This window comes from Setaria italica, chromosome III (genome assembly GCF_000263155.2).
Source record: "Setaria italica strain Yugu1 chromosome III, Setaria_italica_v2.0, whole genome shotgun sequence".
NCBI classification, from domain to species: domain Eukaryota; kingdom Viridiplantae; phylum Streptophyta; class Magnoliopsida; order Poales; family Poaceae; genus Setaria; species Setaria italica.
Window position 1 is genome coordinate 3,696,496 of NC_028452.1, and position 15,948 is coordinate 3,712,443.

Below are 15,948 nucleotides of genomic sequence, written 5' to 3' on the forward strand. Positions count from 1 at the left end.
GATAGATAAACACAACATTTAGCACTAGACAAACATTTCTGGAAGCTTGCACGGTGCACACGCGCGAGAGAGAGACAAAAAAAAAAGGAGCACAAATCGGTTTAAAATTAAGATAGGCTGATCAACTCATTACCAGGCGCTGCACTCCGTCTGTCCTGGCATCCTCTGCACTTGCAGGAGGTTCCATGGACAGGGACGAGTTCCGTCTGTCCTGGCATCCTCATCAGCCGCCCGGCTTGGTAGCCGGAAGTTGTCGGCGCCAGCGCGCTGTCGCGGATCTCCTCCCTGCGGCGCCTCATGAAACGCGAGATGCTCCTGATCTCGAATCGGGACAACTCGCCGGCGTGATTCCGACGGTGCAGCGAGCATGGCGTGGGGTCATCCCACGCAGACAAACAGACGGCGGCAGAGTCGGAAACCCTCAACTCTGCATTCACAGGGATTAGAGGATTTACCCCTCCGTTCTGTTCTAAATTATAATTATAATTAGTTTTAACTTTCTTCAAAATCAAAACATCTCAAATTTGACCAAATTTATACAATAAAGTACTAAATATCAGATAAGTAATTAAATATATTTTCATAGTATATCTATTCATCCTCTTTATAATTTTGGTAAAACATAAAATAGCTCTAAAATAGTTAGAATGACTTGTAATTTGGAACGGAAGGAGTAGAATCTAGCGGAGGATTGCGAGAGGCGAAGGCGCAGATCTTCGGTGAGTCCACGACGGCGGTCGGCGGCGGAGGCAAAAGCAGGTGCAAACGAGGGACAAAATAGCAAAACGGAATCCAAGATAGGTGGTTTTATGGAAATATTTGGACCGCGATTAATAAGTCCAGATTAGGGTTTTTCTGCAAATAATTGGATTGCGATCGGCTTTTATGCAAATAACGGCTCCCCCTCCCTCCCGCTGCAGCTGGCCGGCAGCCGGCGTTGATGGCGAGCCAGCCGGGCCTCTCGCCGCCCTTGCTCCGGAGTCCGGATGAAGAATACCTTCAGGCTTCAGCACCTCGCCCCCTCAAGGTCTCACGGCATCCCCGGCTTCGGCGGAGAACACCAGCAATGGGAGCCTACGCTGGACCTGGACGGCCGCCGCCGCCGCGTAGCGCCGGAGCCGAGCGTCGCGACTGACGTATGCCTCAGTCGGAAGCTCGGAGCCCTAACTACGCCGCGCTTCATGGTTGCTCCTCAGCGCCGTGCGTTGCCTCGCGTCCACCGTCTCCATCCTTGCGTCGCGTCTGACGTCTGTGCTGTCGTACCTTGAAGAAGCTGACGACAGTGGCAACCTTCACTCTGCGAATCCATGGCTGCACTGATATCTAAACAAGGATGTGATACGCACACTGGAGGTAGTGGTTCTTTTCACCGTAATAACGAGTCAAAATAAATTATCTGATATCAGTTGAATATCAGAAATTGTTATTACCATCTTATTTCTAGCAATGCCAACACTGAAGAAAAGTTCAGAGTTCAGACAGACACTTTCTGGTTTGGAAGATCCACAAACACCAGCAATCATCGGCTCATCGAACACAAGACTTTCTTCCCAGTTGCTGCAACTTGCGCATATGTTTCCCTTCACTCAAACAAATCGTCACAGAATCACAGCGACAACTGCAAACCCGTAAAGGTACCGAAAAACGGTTGCTCAGGGCCGTTCTGCAGCTGCAACTGAACTATGTGCCCTTTTTTTTTTGCAATTACAACGTGTGAACCGTGCAATTTGCCTTTTGAAATCCTAGTAAACAAAGAATACATGGAACATGGAGATGGAGATTCAAATGAAATAACCAAAGGAAGGGTGTTGGCCTTTGATGTGTTTCCTTTCATCCAGCCGCTATGTCATCTGTCCTGGGTGTTCGACATCTGAACCTCAAGTTTGTCAACTGGCAGCGTGGAAGTAGCTGTTAGCAGTACGCATGGACCACATTGCATTGATGTGATCCGACAAACTCGTCTGGTCACACATGAAGAGCCCATCGCTTGCATGGCCATCATCAGTTGTGGATTTGAAGGATGGCATAAGCTATCATCTGGATAAGCTTGTCTGCCCATAAAAAAAAAACCCTTCTTTTTTTTCATGCTATAACGTTACCCATTTCTTCTGTGCCCATAAATCTTTCACCTTGCAGGCTTGCAACGTCTCGTCCAGATGATTCCCGTGGTCAGCATGGAGTGGAGGAAATAGGAAAATAATTGAGGCAGATGCCTTGGTCATATTTGGGTTGTGTTTGCTATCTTGGTGGAATATTAGGTATCTGTATCTTTCCATCAAAAACAGATGTACCATCCAATTCCAACGGTTTGCTTGACTGTTCTCTTTTGGGAGGATATCAGGGATCTGGGCTCCCTCAAATTATCTTTCCGCCAGTTCTCCTTTGCTAAAAATGACAAAGCTTCAGTCTTCAACTTCCATTTGCCGCTGTCCGTGGGCTGCCTCAAGTCAGTTAGTTCCAACTCAATAACTTTGCTAGAGGACATGTTTTTTTTTTTCGGATGAAATACAAGATCAATGGTCATACATTTGGGGCTCTCAGGAAGTCAGGAATTCATCTCCGAATAAGCATAACGGTCGCTCATTGGGATTGGGACTTCTACCGCTGCTTGGACTTTTACCTGGCTATGGAAAAATTCCCATCAAAGCAAACACAAATTATACTTTTGGCTGTCACTTAAAACACAAGAAATCTTTTGAAAGGAAATCATTTTAACATTGGTTGCTACAGTTGTGTGAAGACACTGGAAGAAGCAGTTGATGATCTTTATTTCATCTTTCATTTCAGTCAATAGGGCCGTTGGTTTGTTGATATTCAGTGGGACATGAACCTGCCCTGTTTGATAGAATTAATGAACAGTACTGTTTCCAAATAGGTGGTCATTCAATGGTAACCTGCAGGGTCATTTTGGACTCATAGAAATAGCATTGCCTCCAAATATCAATCGTTTTGGGATGCTTTACAACAAACACATTTTAGTTTTGATCAATAAAATATTTTTAAAATATTTTGAATTAACTTTTGAAAATGGTAGGTTAGATTTATCTTCAATAACAGTTTACGTTAAAGTAGTGTCTTTGTGTCGCTGTTTGACTAGGTTCATCCAATTCTTCGAACACGACTAGGTTCACTAATCGACATGCCTGACTTTGCAATCCAAGCGCGCGCTCACTCACAGCTATCACAAAGCGTGTCTCGTCCAGCTTCACGAGGGGAGATCACCGTCTGCACGCGTAACAACGAAGCCCAGCGCCACCGGCCCACCGCCCAAAATTAGTTTACTCGTCGAAAGACGGCTCCTAAAACTCGTAAAAATCGGCGCAGCCTGTGCTCCGACTGTGCGCGACGGCGACAGTTCCAGGTGGCTCCATGTGCCCCAATCCTTTTGCCGTCGGGGGCGGGCGGGGCCTCGCGCCTCTCGCTTCCTGCCTGCCTCAGCCTCCTCCCCTCAGGATCACACCAGCCAAGCCATCCTTAGGCGAAAATGTGAAGAAAAAGAGAAGCGAAGCCCCGATATAATTGGGAAACCAGGGGCCACTGGTGGTGGTGGTCTCCCTCACTTGACTCCTCAGCTACTACCTTCCTGGCTTCCTCTCTCTCCTCAGCTCCATGTGGGCGGCCTCGAGCTCCGCTTAGATCACAGCTGTGTTCGTTGGTTGGGTGATCCGCCCCTTGTCGGCTCCTTTCAGTTCCGAGCTCTGGAACAGGGAGATCTGCGCTGTCTCCACCTCGGCTCCCTCCCTCGTGTGCGCGTGGGCACTGAGCAGTGAGCTCCTTTCCTCCTCGGCCTTGTTGCTCCCCCTTCTTGCTGGATCTGGCTTAAAAGATCCGACCTTTCGTGCCCGCCTTGGCCAAAGATCCTCGCTTGGGTGGTTCCTGGAGATTGCTGGGAGGATGCAGCACGACCAGAAGAAGAAGGTCGGGGTCTTCTGTCTGATTCCGTGGTGTGGGCGGTGTTGTTGGTCCTCCTTGCTTTCGCGGCTCGAAATCTTGGTGTTTCGATTCTTTTGTTTGATTTGTGTTTCTAGCTGTGTCCTTGCTGTGTTTTCCCGATGATTTAGTGATTACAACATTTTTTTTTGCATATAAATCTATACGATGTTTAGTGTCCGATGAAGCCAATTTCTTTTTCTGATCTGGGGATAATTAAATTAATTCCTTGAAAACAAAATACTCTTTGGCGCCCAAGAAATTTTGATTCTTAGCCTCTGTCTTTTTAGCCTCGCCAGTCGCCAGTTGCCATCGTTGTCATACTAGAAGGCTTCTAAGCATCACATTGTCCAAGCCTGAGTCATTTACTGTTTTGGCGATGCAGGCACCTTCAGAAATGGATTTCTTCACGGAATATGGTGAGGGCAGCAGGTACAAGATAGAGGAGGTTATAGGGAAAGGGAGCTATGGTGTGGTTTGCTCTGCTCTGGACACCCATACTGGCGAAAAGGTCGCTATAAAGAAGATAAATGACATCTTCGAGCATGTGTCTGATGCGACACGGATACTCCGTGAGATCAAGTTGCTTAGACTACTGCGGCATCCGGATATTGTGGAAATAAAACATATTCTACTTCCTCCATCAAGGAGAGAATTCAGGGATATATATGTAGTTTTTGAACTCATGGAGTCTGATTTGCACCAAGTTATAAAGGCTAATGATGACTTGACCCCAGAGCATTATCAATTTTTCTTATATCAGTTGCTTCGAGGATTGAAATACATACATACAGGTAATTGATTTGTTTTCACATGAATTTGTTTTTTTAATATTCGAATAGCCAGTGGCCTGCTGTTTGGAGTTCCACATTTACTATGGGCAATGTATAACCGTTGAAGTGGAATATGTGTCACTAGACATCAATCCAAGCTGGTACGCTAGTGTAAGCATTTGTGCGAAAAATTGAAACCTAACAATGTCTTCAGAAACTATATGCTCACAAGAAACTTGAGATTGTTTATTAGTTTGATACACATCAAAACTATTCATTTAGTACTCTGTCTACTTTCTTAAAGGCAGATCTTTATTTGTGGTAATAAAGTATCCTGTGCGCAATTCTTGTTGAGCTGTTTCTGGAATCTTAAATAAATGATGAAATGGGACTTTGCATCCAATTTGATGCAAATCAAGCTACAGTGTAGGTTGTAGGAAACTAAGCGTTTGCTGCTTCGCTATCACAGCCTGCCTTACTGCTCAATCCAGATATTAACATTGTTTTGCTTGTCTTGAGGTACTAAAGTAGTAAAGTATAGATGTCGAATGGTTACTGCCTAGTTGTATTACATAAGACTCTTTGCTCTTTATAGCCACACTGTTTTTGTGAATCTGTGAATCTGCTGTATGTGTAAAGAGACAGTTTTGCCTTTTATGATGGGCTTGAAGAACATGTTTGTGATCAAGAATATTTTTTACTACTTGTCTTTTATGCTAAAAAATATAAATATTTTTCTTTAACTGATAGGAAGGCTTGTTGTCATCACGATCTATCTAATAACAATTATATATCAAATTATTTTGTATTTAATGAAATAAACAATTATTGGAGCCAACACATAGCAATGATGTTGGTATAGAAGGAGGCTGAAAATACAAATATGGAAGTAAGGGTTAAACCGTAACTTATATGGAAAATTATAAACGTGCATGATATGACTGATGCATCTTTCAATAGTTTTGCCTTTTATAAACATTAATGTTTTTGGTCTTGAATCTTCAGGTGCTCCTGATTTGTTTCTTTTTTGTGCTTCTTATTTGTGGCACTAACATGCCTGATATGACTGATGCATCTTTCAATAGCTTATTGCAGCAAATGTATTTCATCGAGATCTGAAACCAAAAAATATTCTGGCAAATGCTGATTGCAAGCTCAAAATATGTGATTTCGGCCTAGCCAGAGTAGCTTTCAACGATACTCCAACTGCCATCTTTTGGACGGTATACCATATTTTCTCCAGTATGCTGTTCAATTCTTGTAGCTAGTCTACTTTTGTAGCGTCAGCTAATTTATTACTCTTTTTTAGGATTATGTTGCAACTAGGTGGTACCGAGCACCTGAGCTGTGTGGATCTTTTTTCTCCAAGGTTGGTTTTCTGAACATACGCTTGATCTGATATCAACCATGATACCAGTAAAAGTATTTTATCTGTTTTCCTATTTATTATTCAAATAATCTAGTTTAATGTGATAAGTAATTACTTTTCAATAATGCTGCAGTTCTGGATTTCCTTAGTAAAACATGCATACCATTTCCTTGGTAGTTCAATTATAATAGCTTTATATTCAGGTATTTAGTTAGTTCAGTGTCAATGAGTACTAGTCCGACAATTAAAGACAACTTCTTGCATGATTTATAGTTATTGAATCCAGTGGCAGAGCTTGGCTTGACAATGAGAGGGGGCCAGATTAGCAATTTTTTTGTGCTTAAGTGATAGAATTAAGTGCTCCTTAACTTTGGCCAGCACTAACCTCCGCTTCTGATTGAGTCTGCTAGACTTGCTTTGGATCATAGACTGTTAAAATGAAACATCAAATTGTTCACTGTATTTACGCTAAGGACTATCAAGCTGTGCTCATGGTGCCTATTTATTTCATTATGTGGCTGCAGACAAAACTCCACTTGGCTGAAACAATAGTTGAATTTGATGAACCTAATGATTAAACAGTCACGGAGAAAAAAATAAAATCATATTAATTCCCCACAGTTTAAGTTGGAACATGAACACCTTGTGCGACCACTTTGCAATCCAAATATTTCCCAGAAAAGAAAAAAATCCATGCGACTCAGGACTAAAATTTCACTCTTATGGCTTATGCTGAGTTTTATACTCAGACCATCAGATAAGGTGACTTTCATAAACCTCTGCTTTGATTGCCTGATGCAATATAAGGTGGTTTTAATTCTGTTACTATAGCATGTTCTTTGTTCATAGGTAGGAAATGGTGCATATTTAGAGCCTGATTGGTTGGGTTCCGATTCGTACCAAGCCAAAATTAGGGCATGCCAAAATCAAGGCTTGCCAAAATCAGGGCATGCTAAAGTTAGGGCAAGAAATTTTGGTATCCATTTGGTTTGGTGCTACTGTATGGCAACCAATACTTTTCACCCTTTTGAGTTTCAAAAAGTTTCTAGTGACTTGCCTTAGTTTTGGCTATAAACATTGGCATGCCAATTTCTGGTAGTGAACCAATTGATAGCCAAAATTTCTAGGCATGCCATGGTTTTGGTTGGGCAAAAATTGGAACCCGACCAATCAGGCCCTTAACTCTCTCCTGTTCCATGGCCTTGTATAGTTTGCGAAGTATCTGGAGCACTGTTGAAAATTATTATTATTTTTTGCAGTATACACCAGCAATAGATATATGGAGTATTGGCTGTATATTTGCAGAACTATTAACTGGGAAACCTCTTTTCCCTGGGAAAAATGTGGTACATCAACTCGATATAATTACAGATCTCCTGGGAACACCTTCTCCAGAAGCAATATCTAGGGTAGGTACAGTTTGGCATCAAAATGTTCTTTATATTGTAACAAAAATGGTCTAATGCTTCTAGCTACATGTAATTTCGCTGTAGATTCGAAATGAGAAGGCTAGGCGCTACTTGAGCACTATGAGGCGGAAAAAGGCTATACCATTTACACAGAAGTTCCCAAATGCAGATCCACTTGCACTAAGTTTGTTAGAGCGAATGCTAGCTTTTGAGCCAAAAGACAGGCCAAGTGCTGAAGAGGTGAGTTTACTGAACACTCTTTTTATTACTGTATTATAGAGTGTCACCAACTTTCCATGCTAGTAACCTGAAATGCCAGCACCACTAACTAATGTCTCGTACACATTGCCAGGCTCTTGCTGATCCTTATTTCAAGAATATAGCCAATGTGGATAGAGAACCTTCTGCACAGGCTGTCACAAAGCTTGAATTTGAGTTTGAGAGGCGGAGAGTTACAAAGGATGACATAAGGGAACTCATATATAGAGAGATTCTTGAGTATCATCCAAAGATGTTGAGAGAATTCCTTGAGGGAACTGAGTCAAGTGGTTTCATGTACCCAAGGTGTGTACCTATGCCAAGGCTACTTTCATTCTTTAAAATCTTTTGACCAAAATGTGCCTACATAGGGTAATTTTGTGGTGCTATTGTTAGTAACCTATCTACTCTATATGTTTGTTTATTTATCATTCTTGCTTGATTACCTGTCCAGATTTGTGCATCCAATATTCATAATTTTTTTTGCATATTAACATGTCTTGTCGTTTTGACTACTCTGTTAATGTTGATAAGCGGTACATGAAGCATGAGTTAAATGGTTTTTTTAGATTGGTATTGAGTAGTGTTTACTTGTTTTATCGAACAAGAATTAATTTTGATTACTTTAACCGGCCAGTCACTAAATAAATTGAGACTGCATTTTTCGTAGAACTGAAATGAGTTGCTCCTTTATGTTTTCAGTGCAGTAGATCATTTTAAAAAGCAGTTTGCGTACCTTGAGGAACATTATTGCAAGGGATCTACAGGAACCCCACCTGAGAGGCAACATAACTCATTGCCACGGTAAGATATCACTCTTTCTTCCTATGACTGTCTTGAGTTAACTGACAACTGTTTTAGCCAGACAGAATATCTGGTTCCTGACTATCTCCTTGTGTATTATAATAGGCCTTCTGTTGTCTATTCGGACAACCGACAACAAAGCACAGCCAACATCACGGAGGATCTTTCCAAGTGTTTAATCAGAGAGAATACACAAAAGACACAGCAGCATTCTGCTTCAGTTGCTGCAAATAAATTTCCACTCCATGTTCCTCATGGTAAACACCTGCTACCCCAAAGAGGACATTGCGGTTAACTGTATAGAACATATGTGCGGTCTAGTTACACAAATACTCCCATTTGATTTTCTGACAAAATGCATCCATAAAACTCGCTGCTAACTCTACTCATCTCTTTCATCTGACAGGTGCTGCTGCGAGGCCTGGTAAAGCAGTTGGTTCAGTGCTGCAGTACAACCCCGGTCCAGCATCTGCCGCTGAGCAGTATGAGCAACGTAGGATTGCTAGGCACCCAGCAATTGCCCCAAACAATATCCCTTCTGGAAGCTCATACCCGAGAAGAAATCAGACCTGCAAGAGCGAGACAGGTGATGCTGAAAGGATGGACGTGAACCAAGCTGGGCAGCCAAAGCCATATGCAGCAAACAAGTTACCTGCTACCGTGGACGGTCGCGGTGGCCACTGGTAGATTTCCGCAGCAGTGCACCAGCGAACCATTTCCTAACATGTTATCAGCAGCGGTTACTTATGCTAAGCGCTACATTATTCTGACAAATTCAGAAATGTAGTCCTGTACAGATTTGTATTCTTAATCCAGATACCTGAGTTCTAAAAGAACGTAGAACTAAAGGATTCCTAAATTCCGGATTCTTTGCACTCGAAGTTGCTGGGTTTCGATTTGTCGCTATTCAATCACTAAAATCTGGTGAAGATTTGTCAGCCTGATGTATAGTGGAAACTCACTGGTAAGTGGCAACATTGGACCTGTCTGCAGAGTTCGTGATTGAAGCTGTTCATGAACTTGTTCTTCAACCAGGTAGCTCTAGAGCCGAACTGAAAAGCTAGTAGTTGCTCTTAATCACTTACACATCAGGTGCACAATGATCATTTCGGGGGCCTAGGAGCTACAGCTATGTACACTTCCTTAATATCATTTCATTGTTGTAATCTGCACGTTTCTGAGTTCTAACTCCAGAGCGTGTGACTTTGTATTTTAATTTGTTAATTAACTGTACTATTGAACTTTTTTTACGTTTATAATAACACTTGTGAAAAAACTATTATTTGGAAGTTACATGACTGTTTGATTGGAGGATGTCTAAGCTCGCGTGGCTGCTTGCCTCGCTGGCGTGGTGCAAGCTGGCCGCTGGAGGCATACAAGCTGAGTTGTTCTTCGATCACTGCACCGCAGTGCTTGATGGCCTTCTTGTAGAAGTCGCAGATGTGGTTGGCCATGGCTGTGTACTGGCCAGGGTCATGAACTCCAGGGGTTCGATAGCTTCCTCTTGCTATGCTTGTAGCGCTGGAGCACGTCCAAGAGCTCCTCTAGTGCCTCCTGGTCTCCTGGACCCTATTCGGGCCCTCAACGTCCAGCCACCCGACGAGGTCACACTTGTCATCCTTCATCTGTTAGTGGTAACCACAACCACAACCATATGTTACTTTACAAGTTTGATATCGCATGAAATAGATGATGGAGTGGCGTAATTACATTCTCTGCCGGTGCCATCTCTCACCATCCCCTGCTCGAGCGCACTCTCAAGACCCAAAGCTTGCTGCTACCTAGCACTGCAGGCCTTATGCATGGAGTCAGCAAAGAGCTATACCGACTAGTTATGTGTCACTACATCGGCCTTTATCTTCTCTAATGGAGCCACATATTTTGGCCTGTGGTATAGTTGTAGCTCATTGCTTAATTACAAAGGAGAAATTTCCGACTTTTTCAAGAAACAACTACTACCATAGTGAGAAAGATGGTATGAATCCTGTATTCATGGATGAAACAAAAATGATGCAACTTTAAAGAAAGTAAGCTTGGGTAGAACCTGATCACTTCATAGAGGGAGATAGCTCAATCGAAATTTTGTAGTAACTTATTCCTTTGAAAAGAACAACCTAGCTAAGGTTTGGTATTCAATTTAAATGGACGGCAAAGTTGCAAATGCGACTTCTAGTGTTGCTATGTCGTCCGAAGGACTATGTCCATGTATGGAAGGCAAAGAAAATGTTGGGTTTTTGTTCTAAGTGATGGAAGATTTAACACTAATTTTTGCTCCCTTCCTACGAATATTTTGATGTCCCTGGAGGGAAACAACCTGTTCTCTGCTATCTCATTACTGTAATAAGGCTATCTAGTGACGTTTATAAAAGCACTCTAGCGACCGATTGCATTTAGTGGCTTGAGTGTAGTGATGTTTACTGTCAGTTTGTAGCTAAGAACCATCTCTAGTAATAAAAAAGTCCCCTACGAGCCCATGGTGGTAATCTATTTGAACCATTGGTTCTAGCTATAAATTGATGTTACAAATGTGCCTCCTTTTACTGCTAGTTCTTTCATTGCAAGAAACCAAAGGTGCTGACGTTATGTAGTAAGCTCCCACTATGTGAGGTCTTCTCCCTCCTCTTAAACAGGAGTACACATATCAAAAAATTTATTTTATTTTTGCCACACCTCTAGCTCCCAGGCACTTTTTATTATTATATGGTGTTTTCAGTGGCCCATGGATGATTTTCTAACTTCAATATATTTAATTGGTGTGTCATCTTATCTATCTGCCAAAAATTGTTTCACACCAACTACACAATTGCTTTCGTTCCACTAATAGTCTTCTTGAGGTATGTAATCTCTTTCTCCTCTGATTGTTGAGCTTAAGTGAGCATATGGAGAATTTGTAGATTATCATAGGTATGTAATGTATAGAGTATATCCATTCAGTTATATTTGATGAAATAATAATCCATGCTCCCATCACAATAAATAGTTATTTGTTCACAAAGTTATTACAAGACAAATTTGAAAAATAATACACGGCTAAACTATGGTCAAGTGCACACATTCCATGGTCACATACATTACAATGATCTACATGAAAAATCCAAATGTAAAGTCTTCTAGGCTGCTTACGTCAAAAAATCATGTATATCCTTCTTTAGCTTATTCCAACTCCTCCCTTGCTTTCTTCAGTTGATCCTTGGTATTGTGCCATGCTCCTGCACTACATTTGGGCCACTCTTATTCCCAAACATTGGCATCTCTTTCTTCCTTTTTCTTCTTCCTCAGCAGCTTCAACATTGCCACAAAGCTAAATTGTATTTAGATTTATTTCTACAATATCGGCGAGTTCTCTTGTGTTCCTCGATCCTGAATCTTCTGTCCACACATGGATTGAACCAAATGTGGGACTTAATTGGTTGTCAATCCTTACAAAACATAGTTCCTAATAATAATGGCTTACGGCATAAAACATATGTCACTGAAGTTATGATCTTGTACTTCCCATCTTTGTTGATTTCTTATAGCAAGACATACACAGATCAGAAGAAAATACCATCTCCAGCAATGAGAATACATAATTATATAACAGTAAATATGGTAGTTGTAATGTTCGTCGATATATGAACGACGAACATGATGAGAAACCACAAGATAATTAACACGGACTGTCATACATATATTAGGAACACATCGATACTAGTTCATTGCATATGCATCGCAATGAATGTTCATAGCCCTGTATTAGGATACTAAACCATAGATAACAACTAGTTACTAATACTCCTTATCCATGTCCATCCACTGCTCAGGGAGAAAATCTCCTTGCTGATCGCCAGTCCAGGCCATCTGGCTTCCAGCCCCCTCCAGTGCTAGAGCTGTAGCCCCCATTTGCTGGCCAGCCCATGTAGTAGCCTGGCTGCTGCTTGCCTGATCAGCACCATACAGGAAGGGTGGCCAAACCTGTGAAAAGTTGTTCATGGTGGAAAGCTGCCTGCCGGTCCCATAGAAGTTTGGGTTATATGCATCACCAGTAAAGGCGAGCGCCTCCCAGCTGGAAGAGTTGTTCAACACCCAAGGTTCAGCATCATAGAGGCCAACATCATTAATACTGTAGCGTTGCTTCTCGGAGGTGCGTTCCAGCCTACGGAAATACTTCTGCGCATGGCTGGAGACCTGCACTGGTGTCTTGGTGGTGACAAAGTCCCTTGAGATGTCCTTCCATTTGCCGCGGCCGTACTCGCGTAGGCCACAAAGGAACTGCCTGCAAGTGAGAAATATTGGTGAGTTTAGGATGAAATAGCTAGTGAGATAATGATTAGATCTTTCCTATTATAATCTCAAGATTAGTAAAAACAAAAATCAGATCTCAGAACCTGATCATAACCAATACCTCACACCACATGATTAATAAGTTTTTCTTATCCACAAAGTATGAGCCATGAATTTTCCAAAATAGTTGAAATATAAGTATGCGCGAGGTTAAGTATATTTAAAAAATTATTAACCTGTGCTCCTCTATGGTCCAAAACCTCCCCTTCTGCTGCCTCTCTTGCTGAGGAATGATTGCTTGGCTCTGAGGAGCTTCAACCACCATCCTCATGGACTCGGGCGTCTTATTTGACATATAGGCATACAACGTATCCATGTTTGGATCCTCCACAGGAATCCCAAAGTTATCATTCACCGAGTTGTTGGTTGCCACCACAAACTGATTTCCACTCTGTGTCGGACTAATCATCTCCACCACGAGCTCAACATACAATTCAATTACCTGATCTCTCTCCTTCCAGGGGAACCGTGCTTGGATGTCATTCACAATGTCATTGTGTTTCTTGTTCAAGTCATCTGCATAGTTGTTGTTGGCATTGCGACTAGCAATGAGTGATTTCACTATCTTGATATCACAGGCACTCCACTCACCATTGAACTTACGATCCATGTTTTGTGGTGGTTGCGTACGTCCTACACAATACTTGGTAGTAAGAACTATGAATAGGGTTGTTGGAATGAGGAGAATGGCAACCATACGGCCTTGTATTTATAGGCCTTGTAGAGAATCCATTTGTCCTAGTCTTAATTAATTGTATGAGTTCCTTTGGGAGGCAAACAATGATTTCTTAATGATAAGTTAAAGATATCAAGTCAATGATTTCTAAATGATAAGTTAAAGATATTCCATGCATATTCATATCTTAATGATACAATGTAGTTATGGCACATATCTTTGAGCTCACACTGTGATAACTGATAACACACATGCAACAATTGTACACACCTTGGCATGCAGAAATGCCTCTAGCAGGCCACAATGGATATGTACATGGACATACTATTACTTACATTCATAGGCAAGAGTGTATTAAGTGTACAAAAGGACAAACACCTGTGCAGCCTAGCTAGTTTTGTGTCTAGGGACATGTGGACACTTGTCTATCTGTAGGCTAAAAGGTGTGGATTTACATGGCCATACAACCATTGATACCATTCTCGAGTACATAGGATTGCAAAACCAACATATGGTCTGGCTAGTTGACTCCATCGTCAGTGGTGAAGTTTTACGACTAAATGCTTAACCACATGATATAAATCTTTTCTTGTGATACGACACTTAATAGTTTTGTCTGATTTATGGGTGTTTTTAGCAGCGCTCTTCGTCCCGATTCTGCTGCTCCTGATTTCGATTTAATTTCCTAGTGAATCAATTCATCTAACCCTCTTTGTGAATCATAGAAAACATCTAACAAGAAAAAAAAAGAATCGATCCTCTAGATCTGGACGCACCATCCTGACTCGGTCTCCTCCTCCAGTCGCGAGCGGAGGATGCAGCGGCGGGCGACGAGGCACTCACCTGGATAATGGGTCATCGTAGTGCACCGATAGTGGTTTGTCAACAACCGAGCCAGGCCTACAAGCCGCGAATCGAGCACCCCGGCTGCGAAATCGACTCCAGTAGTGCAGGCCGAAGCCGAATCAGGGAGGCAAGGTAAGCATGGAGGTGCGGGAGTGTCGCAGAGGTGCGGTGGGGTAGCATACTAGGCGCGCGGAGAGAGGCGTAATCGGGTGCGGAGTGTGGGAAGCAGGTTTTTTCCGCTTCCCGCCTCACAGTGAAAAGAGTGAATTGATTCGCACTTATTCAGACGTGGAGCTAGTCGCAGCAGACGTATTTGGTAGCGCTCCCCGGATTCTCGCGTGGAGCGGAGCCGGTGGAGTGGTACCAAACAGGCTCTATAGAGTGAAGTTAACTTTCATAATATGGGTTGTTAGCTAGAATATATACCATGGTCCTGGTATTCCTGTTCGATGGTTCTATTTTTCTTTTATCTTCCTGAAATCAAAGGTTTAGATATTGTTTGACCTCTTACGTAATCAGAGTACTATGATAGGTCCCAAAACCAAAATTTTGATAGACATGCATAATTATAACTAGAATGTCCAAGGATCACTTTCATCACAAAACCTGCTAGGAAATGATGACGTTATTTCTTGTACCTCGCAGCCAGGTCTTCCATCAGGGGCCACTTGCCCTTGTGCATATAACGGCGCATCTTCTTGGCTTGCTCCTATCACACGAGCTTCCCCTCAAAAATCTCCAATCTACTCCCTCCGTTTTAAATTGTAGGTTGTTTTGTCTTTTCTAGGTGTATAGATATTATTATGCCCTACAATTTGGAACGGAGGGAGTACTTTCTTTGGTCATATGTCTCTCTGCTATGATCCTCCATCATAGTATCTTGGTTTACTCCAACATCTTAAAATTCTAGGCTAGCGACGCCTTTCGTGCACTGAAGCGGAATCAGAATGCATAACAACCTCCTCTATCATATTCTGCTTGAATTTAGCTTAGTGCAGCATCTCAAAATACCCAATCATCAGTGTTTCGATTTGCTGTTGGACAGCATAGGTGTATAGAGCCGACTTCCGTTGCCAGCAGGTGTAGATTTAGTGCTGCTAGTAGGCATGCTATTTCCATTCTAACGGGATTACGGGAGTAAGTCATGCCCTTACTTTGATGGTTGCTTGTGCAAGTGCTATAGTTCTAATAATGTGCTACTTTTTCTTACCAATGGAACGTTTACTTGGAACATAATCTAATCTCTCAGCCTCTCGAATCATAAATAAACCACATTGTGAACCTGAAAACAAATTGAACATGATCGCACACTGCATATATGTGATGCGCGAGGCATGCGGTACAACAAACTTGAACCTCAATCTGCTCACTTGTTAACTGTGAACCTCACTCTACTCATGAAGCAACACTTGCAGTAAGTGTGACAATGGGTACAGTTGGGTGATGCTGCCATGTTTTTTTAGAGAAAGTACGACAACAAATGAAGGTTGCCTGAAATTCATTGCCGATAAACAACAATTTCCAAACATTTATGGATCAGGTAAACCTGATTAGAGGGAA

The 15,948-nt window shown here is 42.2% G+C and overlaps 2 protein-coding genes across 3 annotated transcripts; one reads left to right on the forward strand and one right to left on the reverse strand.

The window, feature by feature from the left end:
• The first annotated feature begins 3,501 nt into the window (after positions 1–3,501).
• Positions 3,502–9,836, forward strand: LOC101782379 (mitogen-activated protein kinase 14). 2 transcript variants are annotated; one of them, XM_004960400.4, is made up of 10 exons: positions 3,502–3,918; positions 4,316–4,724; positions 5,799–5,926; positions 6,013–6,072; positions 7,332–7,481; positions 7,566–7,721; positions 7,834–8,045; positions 8,442–8,543; positions 8,649–8,800; positions 8,950–9,836. In XM_004960400.4, the coding sequence occupies exons 1-10, from the start codon at positions 3,895–3,897 to the stop codon at positions 9,228–9,230; spliced, it is 1,674 nt and encodes a 557-aa protein (XP_004960457.1). In that variant the 5' UTR covers positions 3,502–3,894; the 3' UTR covers positions 9,231–9,836. The 2 variants fall into 2 exon arrangements, with proteins under 2 accessions (XP_004960457.1, XP_004960458.1); XM_004960401.3 differs by having other exon boundaries at positions 3,503–3,766.
• A 2,475-nt stretch (positions 9,837–12,311) lies between these two features.
• Positions 12,312–13,476, reverse strand: LOC101780786 (transcription factor SRM1). Its single transcript, XM_022825045.1, has 3 exons — positions 13,168–13,476; positions 13,043–13,074; positions 12,312–12,798 (listed from the first exon to the last, which is right to left on the reverse strand). Exons 1-3 carry the CDS (start codon positions 13,474–13,476, stop codon positions 12,312–12,314), a joined length of 828 nt encoding a protein of 275 aa, XP_022680780.1.
• Positions 13,477–15,948: the final 2,472 nt, after the last annotated feature.

What these genes read in the sequence shown, in the direction of transcription:
- LOC101782379 (XM_004960400.4), top strand. Translation starts at nt 3,895, where the DNA reads ATGCAGCACGACCAGAAGAAGAAG. An exon ending in ACAGGCCAAGTGCTGAAGAG is followed by an intron (nt 7,722 to 7,833) that starts GTGAGTTTACTG and finishes ACACATTGCCAG; the next exon opens with GCTCTTGCTGATCCTTATTT. An exon ending in CAACATAACTCATTGCCACG is followed by an intron (nt 8,544 to 8,648) that starts GTAAGATATCAC and finishes GTATTATAATAG; the next exon opens with GCCTTCTGTTGTCTATTCGG.
- LOC101780786 (XM_022825045.1), bottom strand. Translation starts at nt 13,476, where the DNA reads ATGGATCGTAAGTTCAATGGTGAGTGGAGTGCCTGTGATATCAAGATA. An exon ending in CAAACATGGATACGTTGTAT is followed by an intron (nt 13,075 to 13,167) that starts GCCTATATGTCA and finishes GAGAGGCAGCAG; the next exon opens with AAGGGGAGGTTTTGGACCAT. An exon ending in TGGACCATAGAGGAGCACAG is followed by an intron (nt 12,799 to 13,042) that starts GTTAATAATTTT and finishes TCTCACTTGCAG; the next exon opens with GCAGTTCCTTTGTGGCCTAC.